General features: G+C 40.4%; 1 protein-coding gene across 1 annotated transcript in view; it reads left to right on the top strand.

Moving 5' to 3' along the window:
• Positions 1–12,981, top strand: part of LOC124554700 (patched domain-containing protein 3-like) — a 633,296-nt gene that overhangs the window by 575,945 nt on the left and 44,370 nt on the right. Inside the window, exon 15 of the mRNA XM_047128324.1 lies at positions 4,522–4,792. Within this exon, the coding sequence (XP_046984280.1) occupies positions 4,522–4,792 (271 nt within the window). The remainder of the gene's footprint in view (positions 1–4,521; positions 4,793–12,981) is intronic.

The raw sequence follows: 12,981 nt of genomic DNA, 5'->3' as shown, positions 1-12,981 counted from the left end.
GGATTCTTTAGTAACTCTAGTTTCTGTTTTGGGTGATACAGTTTGGGATTCCCTGGCAAGATCATGGCCTGTTGTCTTTCCATGTCAGAAATTAGGCAATTTTAGAATGCAACTGGAATTGTTAGCAGTAAGCATCCCACTCTTCACTTTGTTCATTAAAAGGTGTAAAAGCCATAAACACAGGTGGCACAGAGGATATACCTGCTGCATTTGCTAACGCTTGCTCTGTATGTAACATTGCTGTTGTTAACTCTTGATAACTCCACGTGGTTTACATTAGTTAGTTGCTGTAGTTGCTCTATTGCTGAAGACCCTTAGTCTTGCCTAATCACAAAATGTTCAAAGTCTAATTTGCATGCATCACAGATCCTGAGTTGTAACCAATTTTGTGAAGGTGATATACACTCAGAACTAATGGATACTCATCCCCATTTATTCAACAAATTGAGATATGTTACAGCATGCTCCCTGGAGCAGTGAAAACTATTTTAAAGTAAGCCATGAACCCAAGACCACTTCACCCACTGTCAGTGTCCAGCAAGTAACTAACAGAGTCTGAAGGGTAAATGCTCATAAATCCACTCCACGGTGAGAACCAAACCAAAGGACTAATCAGCACACAGTTCCACTGTATCAAAATTGTGACAGAATTACAACTGTCCCTGGACCGATTTATATGCAGGATTCTGGTAGGCATGACCTCGCCAAAGGGCAGTCTTGGTGACAAGTGCCAACTGGATAGTGGCACCATGACAGTAGACAGTAGTATTGCACCAGCTACTCCATTTCCATAGTGATATTGGTTGGTGTCACTACACTGTGCAGATAAAACATACTTAATCTGGCAACATTACTGATGAAAGGTCAAGAGCTATGGGATTTCTGACATTCCCAAAGGTAGTGTTATAGCCACTTTGCTGTTTCTCATCTATATAAACGATTTGGGAGACAATCTGAGAAGCCATCTCAGGTTGTTTGCAGATGACGCTGTTGTTTGTTGACTAGTAAAGTCATCAGAAGACCAAAACAAATTGCAAAATGATTTAGAAAAGATATCTAACAAAGGAAAATCCAGGATGGAATGTAACAATATTACAAAAAGGGAAGTTGCTACTCACCATATAGCGGAGATGCTGAGTGGCAGATAGGCACAACAAAAAGACTCTCACAAACAAAGCTTCTGGCCATTAAGGCCTTCATCAACAATAGAGGACAGACATACACACACACACACACACACACACACACACACACGCACGCCCTGCAGTGTAGTTTCATTTGCCTGAGATTGCAGTTGTGTGTGCAAGTTGTTTTGTGTGTGTGTGTGTGTGTGTGTGTGTGTGTGTGTGTGTGTGTGCGCGCACACACGTCTGTCATCTACTGTTGAGGAAGGTCTTAACAACCAAAAGCTTAAATTGTGAGAGTCTTTTTGTTGTGCCTATCTGTGACTCAGCATCTCGACTATATGGTGAGTAGCAACTTTCCTTTTCATACTATTGTTGCAAAAGGTATCTGTATGGTGCAAAACTTGGCAATTGACCCTAAATAACGAAAAGTGTGAGGTCATCCACATGAGTGCTCAAAGGAATCCATTAAACTTCAGTTGCATGATAAATCAGTCAAATCTAAAGGCCATAAATTCAACTAATATCTAGAAATTACAATTATGAACAACTTAAATTTGAAGAAGCACATAGCTGATGTTGTGGGGAAGGCTAACCAAAGACTGCGTTCTATTGGTAGGACACTTAGAGAATGTAACAGATCTAGTAAGGAGACTGCCTACACTACACTTGTCCATCCTCTTTCAGAATATTGCTGCATGGTGTGGGATCCGTACCAGATAGGATTGACAGAGTACATCGAAAAGGTTCAAAATAGAGCAACACGTTCTGTATCAGCATGAAATAGGGGAGAGTGTATCACTGAAATGAAACAGGATTTGGGATGAACATAATTAAAACAAAGGTGTTTTTCTTCATGGACGAATCTTCTCACAAAATTCCAATTACCATCTTTCTCTTGCACATGCGAAAATATTTTGTTAATGCATGTTGTTCTCAATGGAGAGACATCTACAGACGTTAAAGTAACCTCTGGCGTGCCACAGGGGAGTGTTATGGGGCCATTACTTTTCACAATATATTTAAATGGCCTAGTAGATAGTGTTGGAAGTTCCATGTGGCTTTTCGCGGATGATGCTGTGGTATACAGAGAAGTTGCAGCATTAGAAAATTGCAGCGAAATGCAGGAAGATCTGCAGTGGATAGGCACTTGGTGCAGGGAGTGACAACTGACCCTTAACATAGACTAATGTAATGTATTGTGAATACATAGAAAGAAGGATCCTTTATTGTATGATTATATGATAGCAGAACAAACACTGGTAGCAGTTACTTCTGTAAAATATCTGGGAGTATGCATGCAGAACGATTTGAAGGGGAATGATCATATAAAATTAACTGTTGGTAAGGTGGGTACCAGGTTGATATTCATTGTGGGAGTCCTTAGAAAATGTAGTCCATCAACAAAGGAGGTGGCTTACAAAACATTCGTTCGACCTATACTCGAGTATTGCTCATCAGTGTGGGATCCGCACCAGGTCGGGTTGACAGAGGAGATAGAGACAATCCAATGAAGAGTGGCACATTTCGTCACAGGGTTATTTGGTAAGCGTGATAGCACTACGGAGATGTTGAGCAAAAATCAAGTGGCAGACTCTGTAAGAGAGCCGCTCTGCATCGCGGTGTAGCTTGCTGTCCAGGTTTCGAGAGGATAAATTTCTGGATGAGGTATCAAGTATATTGCTTCCCCCTACTTATACCTCCCCAGGAGATCACGAATCTAAAATTATAGAGATTCGAGCGCGCACGGAGGCTTTCCGGCAGTCGTTCTTCCCGCGAACCATACGCGACTGGAACAGGAAAAGTAGGTAATGACAGTGGCACGTAAAGTGCCCTCCGCCGCACACCATTGGGTGGCTTGCGGAGTATAAATGTAGATGTAGATGTAGATGTAGATGTAGATAGGGAGAAACAATCACCATGATAAAATGAGGGAAATCAGAGTTTGTACGGAAAGATATGGGTGTTCATTCTTTCCTCAATCTATATGAGACTGGAGTAATAGAGAACTGCAAAGGTGGTTTGATGAAAGCTCTGCCAGACACTTAAATGTGATTTGCAGAATATCCATGTAGATGTAGATGTAGAGAAGCTGACATCCAGGTCCACAATTATTTTGTAGTCAGATAATGACTGATAGTACAATTCATAAGACGTACCTTTTGATACATTTCACATCTCTTTAAAGAGATCTTCCTTGAAACATTTTGTAGCATTTCCTATGACACCATAAAATATATTTACTGAAAAGGATAGCATAATTCTCACAGTTAAAATGCTTTTAACAGTTAGAGGAAATACTAGAATCCTGTATTTTATTTCCCTGTGAATTAAGCACACTCTCACTGTATGTGCAAATAACCCTCTCAATATCAGAGCCCTTTAGAAAAGCCAACAAATATGTTACTTGTTTGAGATGGCTAAATGCAGTTATACACAACCAGACCTAAAATATTTGGAATTACTGACAAAAATTAAATTAGGCATACATTTTACAATATTTTCTCCCAGTTACTTTACAGAAGTTTAACTTAAACATATTTCAGCCAACCAGCATGTTATAATTAATGTTTAGTTATGTCTATAACTTAAATGTTAGCAAATTCTCCAGAAAATTTTACAGAATGTTTCTGTGATGATGAAACAACAGTTCATATATGAAAGAGAAATACAAGTGTATCAATTTTGTATATGGAACTCTGATCTAGAATTGACTAAGTGTAAAGTTTCATTTGTACTGTTTCAGAGTAGACTTATTTTTGTAATACTCTTCATACATAAATATGAAAAAACTAACTTCTGATGATTACTGATGTAAATTCTCACATTTCCTTATGCCACATTGATGCATTTGTAAAGAAAACAGTAAATAAATAAATAAATAAAAATAAATTACAAAATTTATTGTTGCAGTGTCAACAATGAGGTCTACAGTTTGCTAAAAATGTATATTTTATACAAAAATTTATTTAATTTCAGGATACTGCTATATTTAGAGAAATAATTATAATTAAATTATCAAGATAAAGAATTGTGATGTATCGTTCATGGAAATGATAAATGTGTGACTGAAACTATTACCCTTTTGCCTCAGTGTCACACCTACACTTCTTATTGACAGTAGGATCATATGAGGTATCAAGCAAAATTTGTGAAGTGTGTTGGTACCCTTGCTGTTCATGGCATATAGTAATGAATCAGCAAACAATTAAATAGTAACTCCAAACTTTTTGCAGATAATCTATAAAGACTTACTGTCTGAAACAAGTAAATAAGTGGTAAAATGGGAATTAACTTCTATCATTCATTTCACAGTGGCTTGGAGTATGTAGATTTACATGTAAATACAGAATACAAAAAGCGTCAGTCTAATATAAAATTTAATTTCTTTTTACAGATTGTCGGCGAGGAGCTGTTTCGGAATTTGGCAATCACATGTGCTGCTGTCTTTGCTGTAACACTGTGCTTGATTAAGGGCCCAAGAGCTGTGGTATTGGTCAATTTATGTGTGATACTTACTGTAACTGACCTCATTGGGTCAATGTACTGGTCAGGACTAACAATTGAAATTTCTTCATCTCTGATGATTCTCTTGTGTGCAGGATTGACAGTTGATTATGCTGCCCATGTTGGACATGAATATGTACATGCTAAGGGAACAAGAAATGGTAAGTACTGATAATTTAATTGAGACTACCTAAATACATGGGTGATCATTAAAATTACAATGCCAGTAAGGATAGCAAATAATGAAATTGTACTTATTGTCTGTATACGGCATAGTGGGAAGATTACACAGTTTACTTTGTTGTTGATATACAGGGTGTAAAACTTAGTACACAGAACTGCCATCTCTGGCAGCAACAATTGCTCTAACCCAGATTGCCATTTAGTCAAACTGAGCTTGGATGGTAAACAAAGGTACATTATTCTGTGCTACTTCAACTCTGGCATAGAGCTCATCAATCTTAGTGGCTGGCAAATGGTTGCATACCAGTCTTCAGCAAGCCATGGCCAGATGTTTTCAGTGGGTGAGAGATCAGGAGAACATACTGACAACAGTCAAACACTCTCTACAGGAGGTCGCTGAAGGAGTGATCAATATTCGGGGATATGATAGGAGCATTCATTTGAAGCAAAAAACTTCATATGGACAACTGCCCTATTCTAAATGGTTTCCAAGATAGAATAAATTTAGTGTACATTTGTTTTTGGTCTAGTGGTGAGCACATACGTGTCTTACCCAACTAACTACATTGACATTTTTTTCTAGTCCAGCCTACCTTGTTGCTTTCAACCTCTTTGCTCAGGGTATCTCTCTGCCATTAAGCTAGCCCACTGAACACTCAATTGTCCATGATGTGTTGTGAGTGAAGTAGTATGAGAGATTGAGAACATATCTCAGAGAAGCATAAGTTAATTGTGTTTGTACGCGTGCTGACTAAACTGCCACACATTTACACCAATGAAGAATATGCAAATATGATCTACACTATGTGATCAAAAGTATCCGGACACCTGGCTGAAAATGACTTACAAGTTCGTGGCACTCTCCATAGGTAATGCTGGAACTCAAAATGGTGTTTGCCCACCCTTAGCACTGGTGACAGCTTCCACTCTCACAGGCATATGCTCAATCAGGTGCTGGAAGGTTTCTTGGGGAATGGCAGCCCATTCTTCATGGAATGCTGTGCTGAGGAGAGGTATTGATGTCGGTCGGTGAGGCCTGGCATAAAGTCTACATCTGCATGTACATCCATACTCCGCAAGCCACCTGAAGGAGTGTGGCGGAGGGTACCTTGAGTACCTCTATCGGTTCTCCCTTCTATTCCAGTCTCGTATTGTTCGTGGAAAGAAGGATTGTCGGTATGCTTCTGTGTGGGCTCTAATCTCTCTGATTTTATCCTCATGGTCTCTTCGCGAGATATATGTAGATGGGAGCAATATACTGCTTGACTCTTCGGTGAAGGTATGTTCTCGAAACTTCAACAAAAGCCCGTACCGAGCTACTGAGAGTCTCTCCTGCAAAGTCTTCCACTGGAGTTTATCAATCATCTCCGTAACGTAAGTCGGTGTTCCAAAACATCCCAAAGGTGTTCTGTAGGATTCAGGCCAGTCCATTACAGGGATGATATTGTCATGTTATTGTCTGCCACAGGCGGTGCATTATGAATAGGTGCTCGATCGTATTGAAAGATGCAATTGACATCCCCAAATTGCTCTTTAACAGTGGGAAGCAAGAAGGTGCTTAAAACATCAATGTAGGCCTGTGCTGTGATAGTGCAATGCAAAACAACAAGGGGTGCAAACTCCCTCCATGAAAAACATGACCACACCATAGTACCACCACCTCCGAATTTTACTGTTGGCACTACACACATTGGCAGATGACGTTCGCCGGACATTCGCCATACCCTCACCCTGCCATTGGATCGCCACATTGTGTACTGTGATTCATCACTCCACACAATATTTTTCCAATGTTCAATTGTCTGATGTTTACACTCCTTACACCAAGCGAGGTGTCGTTTGGCATTTACCAGCATGATATGTGGCTTATGAGCAGCCGCTCTACCATGAAATCCAAGTTTTCTCACCTCCCACCTAACTGTCATAGTACTTGCAGTGGATCCTGATGCAGTTTGGAATTCTTGTGTAATGGTCTGGATAGATGTCTGTCTATTACACATTATGACCCTCTTCAACTGTCGGCGGTCTTTGTCAGTCAACAGACAAAGTCAGCCTGTACACTTTTATGCTGTACATGTCCCTTCATGTTTCCACTTCCCTATCACATTGGAAACAGTGGATCTAGGGATGTTTAGGAGCGTGGAAATCTCACATACAGAAGTATGAAAGAAGTGTCACCCAATCACCTGACCACGTTCGAGATCCATGAGTTCTACGGAGCAGCCCATTCTGCTCTTCCACAATATCTACTGACTATTGAGGTGGCTAATATGGAGTATCTGGCAGTAGGTGACAGCACAATGCACCTAATATGAAAAACATATGTTTTTGGAAGTGTCTGGATACTTTGGATCACATAATGTATGTTTACAGCTTCCACTTTGGTAGTGCTCCTGTTGTTGTCAGATACTACCATTGGCAAATTCCTGATGGTAGAGTGTGCAGCAGAGTTTCAGCACATTGTGAGAAATCAATGTACCACAGACACATGTATCGCGAACATTACATGCAGAAAACTTGTAGCCATTTCATATACAGTGTGCTCATGATCTTCACATTGGCAATGATGCCACAAACTTACATTTTCTCACTGGTTAAATGGCAACCGTCATTTGCTTCCATTAGTACTATTCACTGATGAAGCCACATTTACATGGAATGGAATCAGCAACATATGTAATAACCATCAATTGATACAGTTGAAACCAATTGCCAAGTTTGGTTTTTGGTCAGTGTTTGGTACTGCATGACCAGTAACATGTGATAGGTCCAGACATTGCTCGCATTTTTTGTAAAATTCATTTGCGGAACACCTGAGGATGTTTCTTCAGCTGCACAGACTTCAGTGTACTTCCAGCATGATGGAGACCCTCCACATTTGACCAGACATGTGAGGGAAAATCTCAACTGCAGTTACCCTAATTGCTGGATTGGTCATCTACATCTACATCCATACTTCGCAAGCCACCTGACGGTGTGTGGTGGAGGGTACCTTGAGTACCTCTATCAGTTCTCCCTTCTATTCCAGTCTCATATTGTTCGTGGAAAGAAAGATTGTCGGTATGCCTCTGTGTGGGCTCTAATCTCTCTGATTTTATCCTCATGGTCTCTTCGCGAGAGAGGGAGCAATATACTGCTTGACTGCTCGGTGAAGGTATGCTCTCGAAACTTCAACAAAAGCCTGTACCAAGCCACTGAGCATCTCTCTTGCAGAGTCTTCCACTGAAGTTTATCTACCAGCTCTGGAACGCTTTTGCGATTACTGAATGATCCTGTAACAAAGTGTGCTGCTCTCCATTGGATCTTCTCTATCTCTTCTATCAACCATATCTGGTACAGATCCCACACTGGTGAGCAGTATTCAAGCAGTGGGCGAACAAGTGTACTGTAACCAACTTCCTTTGTTTTCCGACTGCATTTCCTTAGGATTCTTCCAATGAATCTCAGTCTGGCATCTGCTTTACCGACGATTAATTTTATATGGTCATTCCATTTTAAATCACTCCTAATGCCTACTCCCAGATAATTTATGGAATTAACTGCTTCCAGTTGCTGACCTGCTATATTGTAGTTAAATGATAAAGGATCTTTCTTTCTATCTATTTGCAGCACATTACACTTGTCTACATTGAGATTTAATTGCCATTCCCTGCACCGTGCGTCAGTTCATTACAGATCCTCCTATATTTCAGTACAATTTTCCATTGTTAGAACCTCTCGATATACTACAGCATCATCTACAAAAGGCCTCAGTGAACTTCTGATGTTATCCACAAGGTCATTTATATATATTGTTAATAGCAATGGTCCTATGACACTCCCCTGTGGCGCACCTGTAATCACTCTTACTTCAGAAGACTTCTCTCCATTGAGAATGACATGCTGCATTCTATTATCTAGTAACTCTTCAATCCAATCACACAATTGGTCTGATAGTCCATATGCTCTTACTTTGTTCATTAAACAACTGTGAGGAACTGTATCAGATGCCTTGCGGAAGTCAAGAAACACTGCATCTACCTGGGAACCCATGTCTATGGCACTCTGAGTCTCGTGGATGAATAGCGTGAGCTGAGTTTCACATGATCGTCTTTTTTGAAACCCATGCTGATTCCTACATAGTAGATTTCTAGTCTCCAGAAAAGTCATTATACTCGAACATAATGCATGTTCCAAAATTCTACAACTGATCAATGTTAGAGGTATAGGTCTATAGTTCTGCACATCTGTTTGATGCCCCTTCTTGAAAATGGGGATGACCTGTGCCCTTTTCCAATTTTTTGGAGCTCTACGCTCTTCTAGAGACCTACGGTACACCGCTGCAAGAAGGGGGGGAAGTTCCTTCGCGTACTCTGTGTAAAATTGAACTGGTATCCCATCAGGTCCAGCGGCCTTTCCTCTTTTGAGCGATTTTAATTGTTTTTCTATCCCTCTGTCATCTATTTCGATATCTGTCATCTGTGCGAGGATCTAGAGAAGGAACTACAGTGCAGTCTTCCTCTGTGAAACAGCTTTGGAAAAAGACATTTAGTATTTCGGCCTTTATTCTGTCATCCACTGTTTCAGTACCATTTTGGTCACAGAGTGTCTGGACATTTTGTTCTGAACCACCTACCGCTTTGACGTATGACCAAAATTTCTTAGGATTTTCTGCCAAGTCAGTACATAGAACTTTACTTTCGAATTCATTGAACGCCTCTCGCATAACCCTCCTCACACTACATTCCGCTTCATGTAATTTTTGTTTGTCCACAAGGCTTTGGCTATGTTTATGTTTGCTGTGAAGTTCCCTTTGCTTCTGCAGCAGTTTTCTAACTCTGTTGTTGTACCAGGTGTCTCTTTTCCATCTCTTACAATCTTGCTTGGTACATACTCATCTAATACATATTGTATGATGGTTTTGAACTTTGTCCACTGATCCTCAACACTATCTGTACTTGAGATAAAACTTTTGCGTTGAGCTGTCAAGTACTCTGAAATCTGCTTTTTGTCACTTTTGCTAAACAGAAAAATCTTCCTACCTTTTTTAATATTTCTATTTACGGCTGAAATCATCACTGCAGTAACTGCTTTATGATCGCCGATTCCCTGTTCTGCCTTAACCGTTTCAAATTGTTCTGGTCTGTTAGTCACCAGAAGGTCTAATATGTTATTGCCATGAGTTGGTTCTTTCCTCAAGGTAGTTTTCAGATAATGCATTAAAAAATATTTCACTGGGTTCTTTGTCCCTGCCACCTGTTATAAACGTTTGAGTCTCCCAGTCTATATCTGGGAAATTAAAATCTCCACCCAGAACTATAACATGGTCAGGAAATCTATTCAAAATATTTTCCAAATTTTCCTTCAGGTGGTCTGCCACAACAGCTGCTGAGCCAGGGAGCCTAAAGAGACATCCATTTACCATGTTTGAGACTGCTTTAACCGTGGACTTCACCCAAATTATTTCGCATTTCAGATCTCCGTCAATTTCCTTCGATACTGTTGCACTTTTTATCACTATAAACATGGCTCCCCCTTCACTGTCCAGCCTGTCTCTGTGGTATACATTCCAATCTGAGTTTAGAATTTCATTACTGTTTACATGAGGTTTGAGCCAACTTTCCGTCCCTAGTACTATGTGGTCATTGTGACCGTTAATTAATGAGAGCAGTTCCGGGACCTTTCTACAGACGCTCTTGCAGTTTACTATTACCACATTAATATTGTTATTCCCTGTTGTGTTTTGCCTTCTGCTACCTTGTCGCATCTCAGGAGGCGTCTTGTCGGGCATAGGGAGGGAATTCTCTAACCTAAAAAACCCACACGTGCACTCCACACGTACTCCGCTACCCTTGTAGCTGCTTCCTATGTGTAGTGCACGCCTGACCTATTCAGGGGGACCTTACATTTCTCCAACTGATAGCGGAGGTCGAGAATTTGCACCCCAGGTCTCTGCAGAATCGTCTGAGCCTCTGGTTTAAGCCTTCCACTCGGCTCCAAATCAGAGGACCGCGATCGGTTCTGGCAACGATCCTACAAATAGCTAGCTCAGATTCCACCCCGCGAGTGAGGCTTTCCACCTTCACCAACTCCGCCAACCATCTGTATGAACTGAGGATGACCTCTGAACCCCTATGGCAGGAGTCATTGGTGCCAACATGATCACAACTTGCAGTCGGGTGCACCCAGTGCTCTCTATCGCCGCCGGCAGGGCTTCCTCCACATCTCGGATGAGACCCCATGGCAAGCAGACAAAGTGAACACTGGCCTTCTTTCCTGACCTTTCCGCTATTTCCCTAAGGGGCTCCATCACCCACCTAACATTGGAGCTCCCAATCACTAATAAAACCCTCCCCCCGTGTGCCTGCTTGGACCTTGCTGAAGGAGCGGCAGCATGTCTACTCACAGGCAGAGTGGGCGATGCCACACGGCGAGCCTCCACATTTACCCTCCGCCTCGTGCAATGCGAATGCCGCTGTACCCGCCACTCCCCTTGAGGTGGTGGTGGTGGGGGGGGGGGGGGAGAGGGTTGCCCAACCACGCCCAGTACCCGCGAGGATTTCTCGACAGCACGGACTGAAGATGAAGCATGTAGCACCTGGGGTGAGATGGCTGACTGCAGCCATCATCATGCTCAGCTGTTCACGAACAGTGGCCAGCTCCTCATGCCTTTGTACACAGCAGTTACACATCCTATCCATCCTAAGAAATCAACAATTTACTGTAGAGAGTTAATCGACTTTTAACTAGACTGCTAATTCACTAAAGGTGGCTGATAGCTGACTAAACTGTGGTTACTAGACACTTCTTGTTGGAAACAATGAAAATAAACACCACCTGTCTCTGGACTGTATTCAAAACAAACACAAAATCTATGGAACACTGTTACTAGTACTCAAAAATTAAAGCTTCCTAAAAACAAAAACACACGGAAAAAGAAGTGACAAGTAAGAAAAACACAGTTAATACTTAAATTTACTTAGCTTGCTGCACAGCAGATGTGAAGCAGACGGCAGTTACAACACTCATGGTAGCATCCTTAATTGTTCATCAAGAGTGCCAGACTTTATGCAATTAAATTTCTATTTGGGGGGGTTGGATGAACTCTGAGATGTACAAATGGAAGGTGAATATGTGACATGAATTGCTTGGTCGCATCGTGGAAGTTACCCATGTGAACTATTGGAAATGTAGTCAAACATAACACATTCTGCTGAATGATGGGCTTCATGTTCAATACTTAGTAGCAAAACAGAACATTCAACTCAACAATTGTGAGAAGTAATTCTGGAGGAAAACTTCAGAATTCCTCCTGAAGGCACAATTATATATCAAAACATTTTCATCCTTTGAGACTATATACATTGCGGATAAGAAGAAAATTTCAAACATGCATATATTGCAAGGCAAACTTGATACACTCTTTTTACTACCCAAGAAAGCATAATATGTAAAATATAAAAAATCTTATGTGTGTTTTTGATGACAAAAAAGACAACCAAACTAAAATTCTATCATCATTCACAAAATTGCTGACCAACATTACAGAGATTGGCATAAAAAGACTGAGCTTCTAGCACTTAATAGCATAAAATACATTCCACAGCCTATCATAATAAGAACAAGTATAGAAAATACAAAGAGGCAACAAACACCTCTTTTCTAAAACACATGAACTTTGCTAATGAACTTACAAACAAACACAACATAAAGCAGTACCATGAAGACATTCATTATGTATTCAGTATGAGGCATTTTGAATCAGAAAATTGTCACACTTGTGAAAAGAACTTAAAACAGAGCAACATATATATCCATTTCTATGGAAAATGGAATAACCAGACAAATGAACAAAATAATCACTATACCAAAAATATCACAGACTACAAACAGAATACATTTTTAGAAGGCAGCTATAAATAAATGTATTGTAAGAAGAAGTAAATCAAACACTAAAATAAAGTGTAAATTAAAGGCAGCGATATGTGATCTGTATTCAGTTCGTAATGTTTGTAGTTACATTAGTTAACATAGTTGTATCATTGTATTTTAAGCATTTGAAGTCAGAAAAACTGAAAAGAGTGTTTCACACAGGAAGCTGTTCATTATTTAATGCACATGATGAAATGCACATTCAAGACATTAACGGTATTGTCCAAGTGATTTTTCTTGTGCTGTTGGGTAACTC

Source organism: Schistocerca americana, chromosome X (genome assembly GCF_021461395.2).
Source record: "Schistocerca americana isolate TAMUIC-IGC-003095 chromosome X, iqSchAmer2.1, whole genome shotgun sequence".
In the NCBI taxonomy this organism is placed as follows: domain Eukaryota; kingdom Metazoa; phylum Arthropoda; class Insecta; order Orthoptera; family Acrididae; genus Schistocerca; species Schistocerca americana.
Note: the sequence above shows the minus strand (reverse complement) of the source record. Positions and strands in the feature narration are given on the sequence as shown.